The 19193-nt window shown below is 34.6% G+C and overlaps 2 protein-coding genes across 3 annotated transcripts; both read right to left on the bottom strand.

Annotated features, from left to right (window-relative positions):
- Positions 1-728: 728 nt before the first annotated feature.
- Positions 729-12636, bottom strand: LOC100805530 (protein ARABIDILLO 1). 2 transcript variants are annotated; one of them, XM_006587710.4, is made up of 13 exons: positions 12265-12636; positions 10564-12095; positions 10186-10344; positions 10018-10098; positions 9770-9901; positions 8376-8503; positions 7744-7831; positions 6968-7062; positions 3691-3754; positions 2320-2495; positions 1785-2006; positions 1205-1289; positions 729-1108 (listed from the first exon to the last, which is right to left on the bottom strand). In XM_006587710.4, exons 2-13 carry the CDS (start codon positions 11917-11919, stop codon positions 929-931), a joined length of 2766 nt encoding a protein of 921 aa, XP_006587773.1. In that variant the 5' UTR covers positions 11920-12095; positions 12265-12636; the 3' UTR covers positions 729-928. The 2 variants fall into 2 exon arrangements, with proteins under 2 accessions (XP_006587773.1, XP_003534470.1); XM_003534422.5 differs by having other exon boundaries at positions 10564-11988.
- A 4817-nt stretch (positions 12637-17453) lies between these two features.
- Positions 17454-18884, bottom strand: LOC102661026 (uncharacterized). The gene is made up of 3 exons (XM_041005507.1): positions 18244-18884; positions 18064-18201; positions 17454-17770 (listed from the first exon to the last, which is right to left on the bottom strand). The coding sequence occupies exons 1-3, from the start codon at positions 18850-18852 to the stop codon at positions 17627-17629; spliced, it is 891 nt and encodes a 296-aa protein (XP_040861441.1). The 5' UTR covers positions 18853-18884; the 3' UTR covers positions 17454-17626.
- Between the last annotated feature and the right edge of the window lie 309 nt (positions 18885-19193).

The following is a 19193-nucleotide window of genomic DNA, read 5'->3' as shown; positions in this document are numbered from 1 at the left end:
TTGGGATCAGAGTGCAGGAGCTAGGTTTTTTCAACCTCTAATTTTGAACTTGAAAAAGAGAAAATCAAGTATTAAAAACTAAAAAGAATGATTATATTGATATATGATAATGTGATAGAGTGAGGTATTTATAGGGAGAAAATAGGCGGACTAATAATGATGAATCAACACTAATCTAACAGACTAACAGTAACAAGTTGCACATTCTAATATTCTCTTATTATCAAAAATCGATATATGATTTTTAAGGTAGTTAAATAAAAATTAACAAACCTATCAGTAGACAAACTATTTATTCCTACAAAAAACTTATAGTGACAGGATTATTTGAGTTAATAAATTTCAGTTAAAATTTACAATTTAAATTATAAAAATGGTTTGTGAATAAAATAAAATAATAATAAAATATTTAAAATTTAATAAAAATGCAAACAAACACAGTTATGCTTGTCTTTGTAATAATAGTAATTTTAAAATTTCAATCATAGCAAACTTTAACTAAAAGAATAAATGTTTTTTGGTCTAAAACTAAAAGCATAAATGAAAGACTAAAAAAGACTTTTAAAAAGGACAATAAGCATTTCCAGCCCTAAATAAATTTACCTAAAATCATGATTGTACATAATACTGTAGAATAATACAAAGAAAAAAAAAACATCAAGGCAATAAAATTTATGTCAAGGTGCCTATTTGTTGCAGCCTTGATATGAAGAGATTGGTACAGGGGAGGAAAGAAATACATCTTAATTTCTAAGCAGTTCCAAAGATGGAAAATAGAAACATGTCAATTTATAGCTTGCTTCACATCACATGCATCACGGTCACCGACTAGTGTTCTTATGACACATTGGACAGTTTGTCTACATGTGAAATATTAGAAGTCCAAAATGGTTTGAGAAAGGGGACTGTAAACAACAAATGAACTCATCTACGCTAGTGCTTGCTCTATCTGGTGATACTCAAGATTGCGCAGAACAATTCTGGCAAAGATTTTTGCTTCAAGTGGAGCAGTTGCTGCAGCAGCTGCACCACGCAGAACTCTTGATGCTCCCAGGCTTTGCATGAGGCTAGCATGGTGCATGGCATGTCGTCCACCAGGAATGGTAAACTGCAATTGAAAGATCAACACATAGGAACGCCAAAATTTGAACCAAATATAGATATAAAAAAGAAAATTAAGTATGTTGCTACTTGCTATAGTTACCTGGAGAAGAGCAAATGCTGCACAAGCCTTGAGTATAGATGATGGATTTCGTAGCATAGTGATGAATCTTCCAATTTCAGCACCACTGAGAAACAATCAAATAAAATACGGTAGATATATTAAACCATCATATAATAATTGTGTAACTCCTTCCAGTCTTAATGGTCCATGAAATAAACATGTGGGAGACTTCTCAGTTAAACATTATCATTGAGTAAAAAATGCACTTTGAAAGAAGAAGAAAACAAAACATACTTGTAGATAATTTTTTTCACTTCTTACTTAATATTCACTACACTTTCATGAAGCAAGCATTCAGAATATGATTGGTCAAAATATCCACTATATGCCCATAATAAATACATAAGCTGCATGAATACAGATGAATGAAGAAAAGTGTAAGTGCTAAAAACTTAAAATTGTATGCACTATTGCAACAAATAAAATTTTGACACCAAATCCACAAAAACCGGAGATGGCTTTGCATAATCAGAAAATACGACCTTTGTATGAGGTAGTAAGGTACAACTGTAATGAAAAGAGCTACTTTTACTAGAGTATAAGGAGGGGAAAAAAATACCTGCATCTCAAATGTCCTGCTTCTTGAATGCGCGCACCTTCAGTAACCTGTGCTAATGCTGCAGGAGCAGATGATGCAGCAGCAGCCGCAAATGCTTGTAGATCAGAGAACATAAGGACAAAAGCTTCAATGTGTTTCAAAGCCATCCTTCTAGCTCCATCCAAGCTCACACTCTTAGAAATACTTTCAGATGAAGTGACTACTAAAGCATATTCATCCATTCTGCAAAACACATCATGATGCTCAAATAACATGCATACAATGATCTCTTATACCAAGTTTCATTGGTTAAACAATTTATTTTACTACAGTAAAGTCATTTTCATTTGCTTCACATATTCATTCTACTATAAATACAAATCAAATCAAATATGAACAGAAACAACATAAATCAAAGCTCCATCATATCTCCATAATAAACATAATATCTCAACAAGCTTCAATAAAGGACATTAATTAAATAAGAAAATAAGCATTCTAAGAAACCAACAAAAAGGGTGATATGCACACAGCAGGTTTTAATCAAATTAATTACCTCCCGTCAAACATGTATGCCAATGCCAACGCAGACATGAATCGTGCCATTTTTGATACTGATGAAGAACAGAGATCAACAAGTGCAGATACTCCACCTTCCTCTACTATTCTTAGAGCATTACTAGCATTGAAAGCAAGATTCCATAGTGCTCCTGCGGCAGTTTCATGAACATCCTGAAAGTGGAAAGTGAAAAGTAGTTTGAATTTAATCAGGATTTTACATATATAAACAGATAAAGATGGTAAAAAAGTATACAGACAAAATATATAAAACGCTTGTGAGATGAGAAATACTTATGGGCAAAGTATGAAGGAGCCAAAACTCACATAGTAATATACACAACAAAGTATTGCCCACAAGAGGCTAAATACAAATAATGAAAGCTTAAAAACAAGACCAGATATTCATATGGAAGTCCATGATACATTAAAAGATGCACCAGCCGCCAAGAAGACCAAGGCTTTTGGCACAATGGTTACACTTAATTATATGTATATATGTATGCAACCAAAGCCATTACTTGTTACTCTTTCTATCATCAGATTCATCTGGGAAAAGGTTTAGTATATATGGTAAGAATTTCCAAAACTCCAATTGTTAGAGATGTAATATAAATCATTCATTTATCTCCACCTAACAACTTAAGCTTTTGGGATTGTTGATTTATGACAAGGTATCAGAAAATAGTCTAGAGTTCAATCCTTGCAACCCCATTCCTCTAGTAAAAAGTTGAATTTCAACACAAGATAGGTAGCCCTGTGAATTATCCCCACTACGAGCCAAAACAGCTCTTGCATGAGAGGGAATGTTAGTTGTAATATAAAAACCATTCACATGTATTCACTTATCAGCTTAAGCCTTTTGTGATTGTTTGTTTATGACAACAATAACTCAAAGTAAACCTTTTATCATAACCAAGAGAAGGCACTTTATTAAAAACCAAAGGAAAATGCTGACAACAGCCTAGCAGCTAGCAGCAAATATAAGTTGTTCTGTTAAACCAGCTGCATAACCCAGATAACAAGTGATGCAAACTATGAATTAATATGAAAAACTATTAATAAACCCTAAAAGAGAAAAAAATTGTGGAACAAGCCAATATAAGTGCAAACAGCTTCTAAAGCGACTTAAAAAGAATGTAAATAATAACAAGACCAACAATGAACTAATTAATACACCAAAATGGGATGCTTTTTCAGCATTGTTATGTACTTGTCTAGTATTGATTAATAAAAATATCCATAAACATCAAACATCAAGGGAACAAGTTACCTCTGCTTCAGACCGTGCAAGTACATTGTTATGCACTTGTCTAGCATCAATTAATAAAAATATCCATAAACATCAAACATCAAGGGAACAAGTTACCTCTGCTTCAGACCGTGCAAGTGCAATCAGAGGTGCAACACCTCCTTCTCGTCCAATGGCAACACTAAGCAAACAAAAAACAAAAACCAACATTAATAAAAAAAAAATAAGTATAATCTAGTGTAAAAAGATAATGATATCATGGAATGACAACTTTCTTTTACCAAATTCAAATCCATATATTAGTCAAAGAAAAGAAACAAAATCATGCATTGCAAGTAAGAATGTTTCAGAACAATTTTTATTCTTATTTTATTTTATTTCTACTTATATGCATTTCATTTAATTATTATATTTTTTATTTATGTATAAATATTTTTTCTATATTTTTAAATTTTATAGAGTACTTTATGTTTTTACAATAGTATAATAAATGAGTGGCCAATCTAAGATTTAGGCCCAATACCCACTCTGACCCAAAAAGTAAAATAAAGTGAGAAACCCTTGTTTCTTTCTCTTTCTCCCATCAGCCACCATCTTCTTTCAGAAAACTCCTTTTGCCTAATCTTTCTCTCCGACTCTTTCTGTCTCACCAAAATCACAAGAAACCCTAATCTCTCACTTTCTCTTTAGCTCTTTCTGCATCGTCAGAATTGCAGAACATCTCTACCTTGCCAGAAGTTGCAGAACATTTCTGCCTCGCTAGAAAAGTAAAAAAAAAAATAAAATTGACGCCTCTTTGGAATCACGACCACTTATGCCCATGGCCCTCAGTTTATCTGCAAAAACACGGCTGCTTCAACCACGACAACAAACTTGCACCGCACTACCGTTTTGCGCCATGCCATGCTTGTTGCTAATCTGCAACCACACCCTGCAAATTGCCGCTAAAGCAGCATAATTAACTACTTAGTTTCTTGTTTCCTTATTTTAATTTAGTTTCCTTAGCAGTTTAATCATATTATTTAGTTTCCTTTGATAGCTTGATCATACTATTAATATCTTAATTCAATTTAATATTTAATAATGATTATAAAGGCGAGGAGCCTCTGGGCCCTGGGGTACACTAGTTTTTTTTAATGATTATAAAGGAAAAAATAAGAAGAAAAAAAAAGCAGAAAGAGGGGCAGGTAGAAACCAAAATCAGAGGCTTTATTTCAAAGGCCCAGAACGTGCCCAATGTGAGTTTTAGACACAACCAGATCAATATGATCCACATAAACCAAAATTATCCTAGAGAGAGGATTAGAAACCAACCCTAAAAAAAGGAAAGAAAAAGAAACAAGACACACAACTAAAAGCAATCCGAGAGGGAAAGGTTGGAAATGGGGAGAAAGAAAAATCAAAACAAGAGGCGTGTTAAACTCAAACAGAGAATGTAGAGAAAGAACGGAGTATGTCATGCTGTGTGGCAAAGTAGAGGTGACACGAATCAGTTGGCTGAGTGGGAGAAGAGAAACTTTGCATAAAGGGAAATGCTTGTTAGGGCTAAACCACGAAAATGGGTTTTCTCTGCACTGGGTTGCCCAACCTACAATGTCGCGGGTCTTCAACTCAGTGAATTTGCTTGCCGATCCTAGTACGATCCACTCCACAGCGATCCCACACTGAATCGAGCACAGAAGCCATCCAAAACTCAGGATCGTGTGATTTTACAAGTAAAATTCGTAATTTTGATAACATTGTCCCATACATATGCTTCTCATGTAACCCTCAATATTTTTCCTTCATTCTTCAGACTTAGCTAAGCCATTAATTTTCCCACTAACCTTCTGTAAGCGATCAATCAAACAAATGGTATAAGAATCAAAGGTCGTGACTTCAATTTCTAGAAAGGCACAAAACTGCCAGAGGCAAGTTCTCTGAAGGGGAGGGGGATGAGTAACTTTGCCAGTATTCTGCATTGACAAGGCAGAGGTTGGTGGAAGTCTGATTGATTAAAGCACTAGAACAAATGCACTTAAGTAGAAAAAAGTTGCACCTTGATTATAGCTTTAGCCTAGAGATTAGCACTCAGTCCAACAAACGCAATCTCCACCCAGAATGTTCCATTTCCTAAAGAGGTTAAATAACTAAATACTTTCTTTCTCTTCAGTAGTTGAATTACAATTCCATTTCAAAAATGAAACTTGAATCAACTGACATTAGCACTTACAAAAGAAAATGCACCAATTTTAATTGAATAAGATCCCAACATTCCAAAAGAATCCAAGCAGAAAAATCACCCTCCCCTCCTAAAAAGTCAACTGAATAAAGACTAAGTTTACACAGTTACAGATCCCCATAGAGTTGTTCCCTGTTGTGCCACAACGGAACAACAATCAACCACCACTAAAAGCCTAGCAACACTCATAAACTTGGCTTTTCCACTGCATGTATACCACATTTAAGATATCAGAAGAATCAATGGCACTTGACTGTCTGATGTGATTCCAATGCATTCCCTTCATGCCTTGCACTCATGTCATTAATTCCATATTTTCATTTAAGTGAATAAATGATTTATGCTAGATTTTGACTCCAGACTAAGTTATTATGATGAATTAATGAGGAGGAATAAAAAAGACAAAATTACAGGATAAGTCTGAACCCATAACACTGAGAAGTCTAAAATAATATGCAATTACATAAACACCAGCATTCCCCACACAAATAACCAAAATTCTATCAGAAAAAAGGATATTAATAATTAAACCTATGTCTATATGGAATTAGCTGAAGGGAATGGAAGAGAGAGATTTGGAATTAGATAATCATAGAAGATATTGCAATAAGGTCGAAAAAGAGTAAAAATTAAATTAAAAGGAAAAGGAAGGAAAAAAAAAGTGGTAGAAAGCCTATTCTAAGATTTTCAAATTTCCTCAATGGCTCATCATAAAGATTTAAGTTCAAAATAAGAATGGAGATAGGATAACAAATATTGGAATTATGAAAGCAGGTGAAAAGATTCAAAACTAAATATCTTTTTTATTTTTATAAATAAAAAGAAAAGAAAAAAGGATTTGTCAAAAAGGAAGCAAGAAAAATAAGGAAAGGACCTACAAAGAATCCTCAGGAACCAAAAAAAGGAGATAAAATAATGAAAGGGAACACAAGAAAGCAAAAGACCAATACAATAAACTCATCTAAATCCAAAAACTAATAATACTACACTCTGAATTCTGAAATAATGTAATCAATCAGTTATAAAAGAGAAATATCATCTTTAGTACAAAAATGGCCTACCCCAATACTCCATCATATACGATAAGAGTTTCAAAAAAAGTCTTAAGAATAAGATTCAGGGAGCAATATCATTGGGATTGGGATAAGATATAAACTGAACTCTTAAAAGTACCTGTTAGTTTCCGAGACTGATAATCCCCACAGAGCACCAGCAGCCCTCTCTTGAAGTCCAGGGGAGGCATTAGCACAAGCTTGGGCAAGAGCAACCTATATAAACCACAGTATCAAAACATCAACATACTAAACTTTTCAGTCTCCTACAGTTCTACAAGATCAATGATCTGGTAAAAGGATTTACAAGATCCATAAAAGATTATTTTTCTTCAGAAAAGGAAAAAAAAAAATATTCATCTCTATAGCCTCTACATATTAACTATCAAATAAAATTGAAAATGACTGAAACATTAATTCATAATCTCTCCAAAAAAATTATTGCACAAAATCATGATTGCAATAGAAATTAACATTAATGCATTTTAAAAAGTCTAACTTCACTTTTATGATTGAAATTTGTTCCCTAAAAATGGATTAACTTCAATGTTCTTTCTCATGCATGGAAAAACAATTTGAATTAAGGCACTTTATATCCATTCAAAAATGTATTGTAGAAGACTATTAACAGTAGAATATTATATCTCTAATATGGATGTTCTGCATAAAGGATGTGCTGTAGAAGAAAGCAATACCATTCTATCTCACAGTCTCTCTCCCTCACTCCCCCGCTCTAAATTCAACAATGGTTTATAGTGCAGGTATGTCCCTTTATCTGTCTAAGATTTTCAGTCTTTTGGAATGTTTCTTATCATCCCTTGAATCTATTTATTTCTATTTAATACTATCTATTTTTTCTATTTAAATAAAGTTGGCTTTCAATGGTACAAAACTTACCAAGGCCTGAACTCCACCAGCTGCGGCAATGGCCTCTCGATTTCTATCGTCAAATGACAAATTCCAAAGTGCACCAGCAGCCTCTTGCCTGAATAAATATCAGAAAGTTAAAGCAATGTAGGAGTGAATGCAATATTTTTCAAGGAACAAGATCACAGGTCAAAAGAAGAAGCATTAAAGGTAAACCTTTCATGAATCAATTATCCCACAAGCTTAAACTGTTGGGTAAAGGTGTATAAATGGATGGATTTGTGAAGCCTATTTCTACAAGCAATGCCCCTTTTTTTCCGATCATACTGTGGTTCAAGTCATTGTGAAGTCCATACAGAAGTTACAACTTTCAAGGTTAATATTATTTTAAGTGAGTTTATCTGTAGCAAACTTAAGCAGGAGTGTTGAGAAATATAATTTATTAATACAGGTGTTAAGTCAATGTTTTGTATCACAATTATTCAGAGTCTCATAAGCAAAACATATTCACATTTGTTTCCTCCATCTATCTTCCTCTAGTTCATCTAATCCCTTATTTTTTAACAAAAGGATAAAAGCAATACATAAGTACAATAGCACACACCGTTAAAAAAAAGTACAATAGCACACACCCGCACGCGCAAAGACCAGTTAAAGATTACCTGACACCCTCGTGGGGAGAGCAAGTAAGTTGAACAAGAGCCTCAAGGGCACCTGCTTCTTGTCCAACGGCAGCATTGTTACTGTTACTATCTCCATGGGCAGCTAAGTTAGCCAATGCCCGAGCAGCCTGATGTTTAAAGGTAGTTATGTTAATCATCCCACACCAATTCATGTGCATCCCTCAATGGAGAGGACAAGATTTTAAAAAACATACAACTGAAGAATCAATATTTAAGTTAAAAAGTAATGCACATGCATCTGTAATTAAGGTAAACATGAAGACATGCTGATTCATAGGAGATGATATTAAGCATCTCTTAGCTAGATCATCATTAGCATTGTCTATACTTGCAATATCACATCTAAGACATGCATGTCATCCCCCATGTGGCACTGGCACATGACCATTGACCAGAATAAGACATAATGTAGACTACATCTCCATCAAAACTGAAATGACATATTCAAGTAACTTCCACAAGGTGTAACTGATGGTCCTAAGTCAGCAGAGAGAAAAAGAAATTCCATGCATATTTTGATAGCTGCACGTAGAAATAGTAGATGCATGATTTTTGTTCCACTTATGTCTACGTCATTGTCTATCCAGAATAGGAAAGATGAGACAGTGTTATCAATGGTAGATGGCAGAATATGGCAGAAGGCCAAAATTCCACCATATAAACATACCATTGTGGCCTATGGCGCTGCCATAGCAGGCCTCCCTTCACAAATTGCCTCTGGCGGTTGGCAAAAAATCTGCCATGGCACTGCCATTTAACAACATTGAGATAAGATAGAGTCATAGAGAATATAAGTCCCAAAAATTCAATTAAGGAATCAAGAATTGGACTGAAATTCTAGATGCAAGTAAGCACCTTGTAATGCGATGGCACCACCAATGTCAACAGGAGTTAGGCATTGCTAAGACATCCAATTTCTTAGTTAACGATTAGTAGGTAAAAGTTCAAATAATCCCACCAACCACACAATTTCGTAGCCCCCACCACCTTGGCAGGAGCAAAAAGGAAATAACAATTATTGTTGGAAAGCCGCCTTAAATGCAGTCACCCCTAGCCGGTCTTAGCTGCAGCCTTTATGGGAGCTGCCTTAGTTGCAGCCTCGAGGATAGTGTTTATTCCTACATCAACTAGAGATATGGCTCAAATATAGCTCATACAGCTTGAGTAATCCTCACCTTACAAGCTAGTCTTGTGGGGTTGAATTAGGCCCTAATTCTAAGAATGATAATCACGAACACAATCATAAGAGTATTTTAAAATAACTATCATAAGTTCCAACATTCAATTGGCAGGTATCATCTACCAAATAAAACAGCTTCAAAGATTTTAGCAACTGAACTGGATGGTACCCAAATAATAAAAAGTAATGCTACCTGCTCTTGCACTCCCTCAAATTTGCAGTTACGAGCAAGCATCACTAGAGCATGTACACCTCCTGCTAGTGCAACCTCTGTACTACACTTGTCATCAGCTGCCAAATTAGCCAATGCACCAGCCGCACGTTCCTGAAAAATAAAAACCATGTAATCAACCAACTGCCACATGCATTGTAAAACAGCAACATTACTGGATAATAGAAGGGCATTAGCAAGCTCATAACCATAAAATCAGAGAAACTTACTAAAACTCCATCTCCACTAGAGGACCACTTGAATATAAGATCCACTAAAGCTTGTATTCCACCAGCTTCAGCAATGGCACCCTATGATGGAAGCCTCTTAGTTTATACTTTAAGCATTAAATTTCAACAAATGAAAAACTAAACAAGATACAAAATCCAAATTCCAACCTTGTGCTCTTCTCCAACAGAGAGATTCCATAATCCTCCAGCAGCCTCTTCCGCCACCAGCTTGTTCATTGACCTAGCCAAACCAGCAAGAATCTGAATCCCACCCTCTTCTGCAACAGCTTTGGCCACATTGGCATTGACAGACAAATTTGCAATGGCCTACACAAATTTAGAAAGTTGGGACAAATACACATTGATTGTGTCAGATTTTTGCTAGCTAAGATTTCTAGTGAAATATGCATGTAAAAGGCATCAAATATCAAGAGTACTACCTCAACAAAATGCAAATATCATTTTTTCTTACAACAGTACAAGTAAAAGTGACTAGAAATGATCAGGTTGACCAAATTTTATACACAAATGAGGAAAAAAGAGTACCTTGGCTGCCTCAGATTGAAGCCCTTCTCTCCAAGATTTTGCAAGGCCAAGTAGGAGGCGTATGCCTCCATCTCGCATAACTGCTTCAGCCCTTCCACAATCTATGCTAGCATTTTCGTCATCAATTACAACAAAAGTTGCAAGACCTGTGGCTGCCCTCTCTTGAACATCCTCTTGAGAACTCTGCATTAGACTAAGCAAAAGTGCTCCACCTTGTTCAACCCAGAAACTATCAAGACCCTGTTGGGGACTCTCAGCAGAACGCAAAAGTGTATGGGATAGCATCCACTCAAGCCAGGGTATAATTTCATTGAGGTCCTTATCATTATTCTTTGAGGTCCTCCAGTCTAAAAATACATTGTTTCCTCTCCTTGTATTATCAAACAATAAAGAAGCCAGCCCTTTAAAAATATCAGTACGAAGAGAGATTAATAACTTGTTTTTATATTTGCTAGCAGAGAAGCTGGTGTCTTCTTCAAGGATGGGACAATTCAGAGCAATTAAAACCCTCAAATTCTGTGATAAGGATAACATTCTTAAAAGAGCAGATGGACCAATATCAGTTCTTGAAACATCTAACCCAATCAGGTTAGGAAGTTTATGCCAAAGATGGGAAACCACACCCCATTTCATACTTGATGTCCCCGCAACAGAAAGGAAACGAACTGATAACACATTTCCCAGCGCAACCTCATCAACATTCAGACAATCAATGAACCCAATATCAGTCAACTTTGGACAATGCTTAGCCAAGGCATTAATAGCATCAGCATTTACGTCCCTGATGCCTGAGAGTCTAAGTTTATTCAATTTAGGACAGCAATGAGCTATTGCTTTAATAGCATCACTACTTATTCTCTCACAGAAATCCGGTCCAAGCTGAAGGCTCTCAAGTAACTCATGCCGAGCCACAATCACTGAGAGAGTTGCATCAGTAATCTTCCTGCAATAGTCACCGCTCAATTCACGCAAGTTCCTAGCTCGAAGATGAATTATTGCATCAGCAGACTCTGCCCCGCGAAACCTGAGCTTCTGAAGATGCACACACCTGGGAGCAAGCGATGAAGCCATGCCGGCATCAAACCTGTGCGAACGAAGATCCAGAGAACTCCACAAACACAGGGAGCTGCCAAGAGACCTCCATGTCTTACAAGTTGACGACAAGCTAGCTCGATCTTGATAACTCAGACATGACAACAGCTGAATTACTGTATCATCGGGCAAGCACTTCCAATCAACAAACCCTTGCCTTTGGGGTTCCAAATCCAAAACCTCATCTTGATCTTCAGGGAAACTAGACTGCACCACATTCCCTTTGTTCTTCCTCGCCACCTTCCTCCTCACTCTACGATTCATGACTCAACAAAATCACGGCAAAAACCAACACCAACACCTTCAAACTCCAAACCCCAAATCTCCAAACCACTGAAACAGTTCACCAATACAAAATCCTCAGACAAACCAATCCAACAACCATTGAATAAGATAACACCACCCTCCAAAACACAGGCACCCCTCCACCCCAAAAAACCCTAGTCATCAACCAAAGTTAACAAATCAAAACACGAAAACAAACAGACCTGAAACCCCACAGCACAAAACAACCCGACCCCAGATGCCAAAAATACAGACTAAACCCAGAATTCATAAGCAGGCAAGAGCACAAAAACGAAGAAAAAAATGATTTTTAATATATCAAACCTGTGAACTCAAGGTATGTGGTCTTTATTGCAAACACAAATCAGATGCATTCAATAGAAAATTGCAATGAAACCGGATGAAGAAAAAGGAGTGAAGAATGAAGCAGGCTGAATGGGGTGTGGAGAGAGAGAGGGGGAGAGAGAATTCATAGGGAAAATTAAGAGGGCGAAAAGGGTTGGTTGTGTTACGAATGAGAGTTGAATGGAATAAGAATGAGGAAGAGAAAGAGAAGGGTGATTAGGTTTAAAAAATAGAAGAAAAATGTGGGAAGAGAAAGAGAATTACAGCATTGGGGGAAAGGGGAGCCAGGACAGGAGGAACGAAGGATGGGAAGAGAAGGAGAACAAACAACGCTGTGAAACTACAACTCAGAAAATCAGCACTTTATATACTACATTACTAATATTAATTATTTCATTGCCTAACCTTTTTTTATGAAAAATTTCATCACATGTATCTATTAAGAACTTACATGGTAAAAAAAAAGAAACTAACAGTGATATGGGACTAAGTAAATAATATTATAGCAAAAGAGGTTTCCCTTAGTCAAAAGTCATGAACTAATAATTTTTATACTAAATAGTATTTTTAAACATATGTTATTTTATGCAAAAAGACCTAATAATTTTCACGCATCTGATTTTCTTTTTTACAAAATCATAATCTGAATTTTGATCACAAAACCTCTCACATTTGAAATCCAACAATGTTTTAAACAAGAATATAGTATGAAAAATATTTGTATTTTTTTTTTACAAAAATACTAATTCACATCGCTTGTATTTAGGTAAATGAGTTAGTCTTTAGTAAAATATCAAATCATATTATGAATTTTTATTTAATGAGATGTTTATATTTAGTATTTAATTGTATTTCAAGTTAAATCACCCCTAAGGAAGATATTTGTTTTAAAGCAAAAAAATAAATGTAGAATATTTCAAGTCAAATCAGCACTAATAAAAGATATTTGTTTAAGAGTAAACAATAAATGTAAAATATAATTTAAAAGTAAAGCGTAAAAGTTATGATCATGAAGTAGAAATTCCAATTATTAATCTTGTCATTAATCTTAATAATTTTAGTCTTATTATCTAAAATACATATCAATTTTTAGGACACTTGAAAGAGTTATATCTTAATTTCTCATATACTCTTGCATTTTCATCTAATGTGTTATATCAATACTACGTCAAATTATTAAAATGACATGAATAATCCTATATATTAGGTAAACAATATTAATTTTACTTAAACTTATTATTCTCTAATTGAGTTTGTTGACCATATACTTAAAATTAAATAATCAAGATTAACTCTTCTTATCACATGTCCTTAAATAGTAGAAATATATAGGCTTCATTTGTTTTAAAATTAACTCATCAACGCGGTCAAGTGGGGGTTAGAGCATCTTTATGGCGGTTCTTCAAGTGAGTTCTTAACTGTTCTTGTCAGATTTTGGCATTGGAGTGTTCCTACCTGGCAAGCACGGTGTGAGAACCGTTCTTGGATAAAAACTTCGAAGATTGAGGAAAAAGAAAGAAGAAGAAAAAGAAAAATTAAAGAACCTGCAGGGTTAGAGTGAAAGTAAACACATATTATTCATTTTAAGTGGCCCACAAAAATGTATTCAGAACCTAAAATTGAATGAAAGGGGCCAAGTACAAGAAAAATTGTAGCAGTTACATCAGCCAGAAGGAACAAAAATGGCTAAACAATTAACTACCTAATTACCCTCTCTTAGAGTATGAGACCAAGTAAAGTAACAAAAAATGGTAGATTAGTGAGATATTTAAATTTATTTGTTAAAAATATTTTTAAAAAATAAAATAGGCAGTTTTTTATTTTTAGGTGTGTTTGTTTAAACTGCTTTTGGATAAAAAAAAATAGTTTTGTGAATTTTTAACAAACAAATTGGGTTATTTAAATTTCTAGTCCCTTTACTTTTTTAGATCTCAATTTTTAGTCCTTCAATTTTTTAAAAGTTTTAATTCTTCACTAATTTTTCATCAATATTTTTAGTCCTTCAAATCTTTTTTGTCCATTTTTAGTCCATCATTTTTATATATCTTGAACTGATTTTGAGCAATAAAAATAAATGATGGACTAAAAATAAGTTAATTTTTTTAGGGCTAAAAATGGTAAGAACAAATTAATGATGGATTAAAAGTTGTCAAATAAATTTTGAGAGACTAAAAATTAGAATTTAAAAAAGTTGAGGGGTTAAAAACTTAATTAAGACAAACAAATATATATATATATATATATATATATATATATATATATATATATATATATATATATATATATCTTTTACATTCACAATTAGATGAACAAAATCCTAATCATTCCATTATTTCAATATGGTATCATAGAGTCATAGCCAAGTTGATATTTCTTTTTCTTTTTTGTTTCTTCATGGTCACATACCATTGCTTTTAATCTACCTATTAAATTTAGTTTTTGCTAATTACTAAATGACTCATCTCCTTAGAGTCAGAACTTCTTAGTGGTTATATAACGATGATCACTTCATGTTTTCCATCCAAAATCATTCATGATGGTTAAGCCTTTTTATTTCTGTCTTTTTAGGTGGTTAAGTCATTTCGCTTCCACCTTTTTCAGGTGGTTAAGTTGTTTTTTTTTCCTTTTGCCTTATTAGTGGTTAAGTTGTTTTTGGCTTTCTATCTTTAAGTGGTTAAACATTTTTCTTGCTTCTACTTTTTTAGGTGATTAAGTCTTTTTGCTTCTATCTTATGGTGGTTAAGCGTGTTTATTTTTCTTAGGAGGTGTTAAGCCTTGTGTTATGACTTATGTTTGATGATTAAGTTTGTATTTGTTGGCTTTGATCGATGTGTGAACCTTCTTTCCAAATATCTTACATTTTCAGACCACAAATTTATGATGAACAACATTGACGTTATCATTGCCACCACCATGTGTTAGACTATCGATACAATGAAACAATTAGTTGCAAGTTGTTACAATTTAAATTCAAGTCATGGATAATTTAATAGATAATTCATTTGTACTCACACTCTCTCTATATATAATATATTCATAATTAGATGAATAAAATCATAATCATTCCATTCTTTTACTATCAACATCATAAAACGGGAATCTAAAAGTGAGAGTTCTCTAAAAAGTATCCTCTTTAAAGAATTTGTCACGTGAGCCAAAATTACTAAATTTTAGGGTAAGTGTCCTTATTACTAAAATTAATTTATCCATAGTTGTTAGTTGTTATCCATAATGATCTATCACTTGAAAGACACAAGGAATGGGCTGATTTAATTCTTTAGTCGCAATCACAAATGATTTTGCAAGATAGACGTAAGCACACAATTGACACAAACATAATCAACATATATGCTAAATGTAGGGATACTTAAGGTTTTGACCTAAGTAATCATGTTACACATATGGATTCATACCTCACGGTCATCATCAAAACATCAATATTCGTTTATCAAGAATTACATCACATCAAGTATTTTTGGGGGATATACATTCAATTAGTCTTGATGATGTTGAGTAGGTGTCAAGGTTATCAAGTCAGTTTTTTGTTATTATCTTGATTATAAGTTGCTAGTCTATCCATTAGGATTCTCATAACTAGATATCATACCCTTTATACCTTTCTAGTGGTCCATGACTTCATCCATTTTAACTTCGTAAACCTCATCACAAATATTGCCATTAGTGCATGATTATTAATCTCGTCATGTCATCAACACATAAATGACAAACACCTCAACATTTGCATCAATGCATGGTTCTCAGCTCAACACTTTGGTTACTTAACCTAGAGTTTCACCATTTCTCAATTTTTTTCTATAAATTGTGGAAGAGCTTCCTCAATAAATTAGTACTTCCCACACATACTTACTCAGAAGAATATGTGCAGTAAATAGAAAATAGATATCAAGATCCACATACATAATCAATGGTATCTCGATATCCAATCATAAATTTTCATCTCACATACATATTATCATGCAATATAGCATTAGAAGTTTAGAACAAATTGAATTTAAAGGCCAACTATGGAGTATGAAAATAATCATGGTTGTTTTCCTTGAGTTGGTTGAAAATAGCAACTATGGAGTATGAGACATTTTTATCAATTTGTAAGTTATCAAAGGGTATAATGATACTTTCACCTAATTTTATTCAAAATAGTTTATAGTTTAGTAAAGTATCTTCACCAAATTGTTCTACTTTTAAAAAAAAGAATATTACTATAATTATATAATTTTGATTTGACACACTTATTTCCAAATGGGGCAGGTTTTTCTCTATAGGTTCTTGATAAAAGTACATACAACAAGTATTTCAAATTTTTCTTTCATAACTACACAAAGTTGAAATTAATGAAAGCATGTAAATGAAAAAAAAGCATTTCATATTTTAGTTTCGTAATATTTATGCAACAATTTAATTTATTCCTTTATTATCGTCTATCAATCAATCCCCTCAGCGAAAAAAAAAAAAACACACGCAGTATTTGTTTTTTTAAGTGTTGAAACATAGACTTAATTTGAACATATAGATTTTTAATATATTTTCACTCTGCAAACTAGACTTTGAGCTTACTACACTTTGAACCACTTAAAAATCCATCATTTTGTGACTTTCATATACTCCAAACTACTGCGTTTGGAACAGTGGTATGAAGATGAAGGACACCAACATGAAACAGGTTGCACAGGGAATATACGTGGAAACAAGCCTATTTTGCTAGCCATAGGCATTATGAAGAAGTTTTTCCTTCATATAAGAATTTGAAATTTCACCTGAGATTTTAATGCTTCCATACCCTTTAGTGAATGATGATTGATGAGAAAGTGAGCAAAAAAAAAAAAAAAAGGACATGGCAATGTAGTAGACACAAACTCCAAAAGCAATCAAGCATCAGTTTTCCCACAAGAACAAGAAACATGCCAACATTATGGATGAAAATTCAGAAGAAAAGAGTATGGATATAGTATCAGATCTGTAGTTTGCAGAACTAGTTTATGTCTTAGTTGTTTGCTGTTAGTCTCAATTGATAATTTGCAGTTAGCCACTGGAAAAACACATTGGTGTACAGAGGAATTAGCACTCTTCACAAGTCATATATTTTTTTATGATATTTTGAACTGAGTTACAGACTAGTAGATGGAACAAAATAACTTCCCTCCATTTCTTGGAGATAGTACACAACATTTTATTTACATTATTGAAAGCAAGTGATATAACATCGGTTCTAGTTACAACCAAATGCCACGCATGAGAATAGGAAAACACTTGGCAAAGCTAAAAGAGAATAAAAACAGAAGTGATCCCAAACTAAAAGGAGTCAAACACACTAGTTATTCTTCTACACCAACTTGTAGTAACAGTTATTTTGAGAAAGGAGAACCTCATAGCCTTTCCCACAGGGGCACCTAAAACCAAGGCTTACGCACCGTTCAATCCAATCAACACTAACAGATTCTTCAGAATCTCCACCTACCAAATCATCCTGCAAAAACACATGGACTGAACATAAAACATAAACTCATTTTCTCTTCCATCTCTTTTTCATATAATTTTTCTTTCTATCATATCTATGACTTTTTCTTTTTTCTTCCAATCTTTCTCTTCCCCCCATTCCCAATTCATTACAATTTTTCGTATGTAATTGGATAATAATGTAACATTATTTATTATAAATCTTCTTAGCACAGTTGAAGAACCAAAAATACATTAAAGATAACACAAATCAATCATAGTCCAAGATCAAGAAGACTAAGCCTTATACACGCACACGCATACCTGAGCTAGGGCCTTGTCATCTTGAGCAACAACTGCACACTCTTCTTCTCTTCCACCTCTATCTTCTTCCTCATCTTTCATAACTTCATCCCACCACTGTCTCATCTCTTTCAAACGCTCCTTCATCCTTCTCAGCCTCTGCAATTACACACCCAAAAAAAAAACAAACAAAACCCATTATTCCAAACCCCAAAAGATCAAAACTTTAATTTCACCTTTCAATTTCTCAACTCTCCATACCACGGAATCAGGCGTGGCAGTTTCTTCGGAGCTCAAACAGGACAAAGCCTTATCTGGCGAAGGAACAGAGAGATCCGACACGCTCCGTCGGAATCTCGGCGGCAGGGGAGGCAGCCCAGAGCCTCTCTCCGGCGGCATGGATTGCTCCGGCTCCGGTGCCGGCGCCGGAGAGGTGTAGGGGTCGGAGACGCAGCGGCGGAGGACGGGGAAAGAGCCACCCTTGTTGACGAGGGAGTTGATGTTGAGGGGAATGGGAACGGCGGAGAAGCCGTAGTGAGTGGGATCCTCTTGGTCGCAGAAGAGCTTCTTGGCGCAGGGCTCGCCGGAGGAGGAGGAAGACGGGGGTGATCGGCGCTTCATGGGGTTGGTGGCGGCGGAGCAGGGTGGCTGACGGTTGTTGATGTGCATCATGGAGAACAGGTCTGTGGGCTCCACCACTTGTTGGTTTTGTTGAAGAATATGATGATCGCACATTGGTGAGTGTGATGGTGGTGGTGAGTTTGCGGTGATTGGGTGTTTGCGGTGATGTGGAGAGTTTGCTTCACCCATTTCTTGAACTGTTTCTTGGCTTCTTTTTTGGAGTGGCGGAGAAGAAAGGAGAAAGGGTTGGGTGTTATATACACTGAGTGAGGATTTTGAACGTAACGGCTATTGGCGGGTTTCGCAATGAGGTAGTTTTGTTTCAGCTTACTGTTGCTTTTAAAAGAGTAATCACGCATTTACATTTTAATATCATAAACACTTTGTTAATACTACTTATTATTATTTTTATTCCATTTTCTATTTTTTCTCTCTTTTGGTGTTAGCTAGTATGTGGTATTCGTGTATTATTTTTCCATTTTAAAAATGGGTAGAATTATTTTACATTAGAATGTATTTTTTGTTTAAAA

This window comes from Glycine max, chromosome 9 (genome assembly GCF_000004515.6).
Source record: "Glycine max cultivar Williams 82 chromosome 9, Glycine_max_v4.0, whole genome shotgun sequence".
NCBI classification, from domain to species: Eukaryota; Viridiplantae; Streptophyta; class Magnoliopsida; order Fabales; family Fabaceae; genus Glycine; species Glycine max.
Note: the sequence above shows the minus strand (reverse complement) of the source record. Positions and strands in the feature narration are given on the sequence as shown.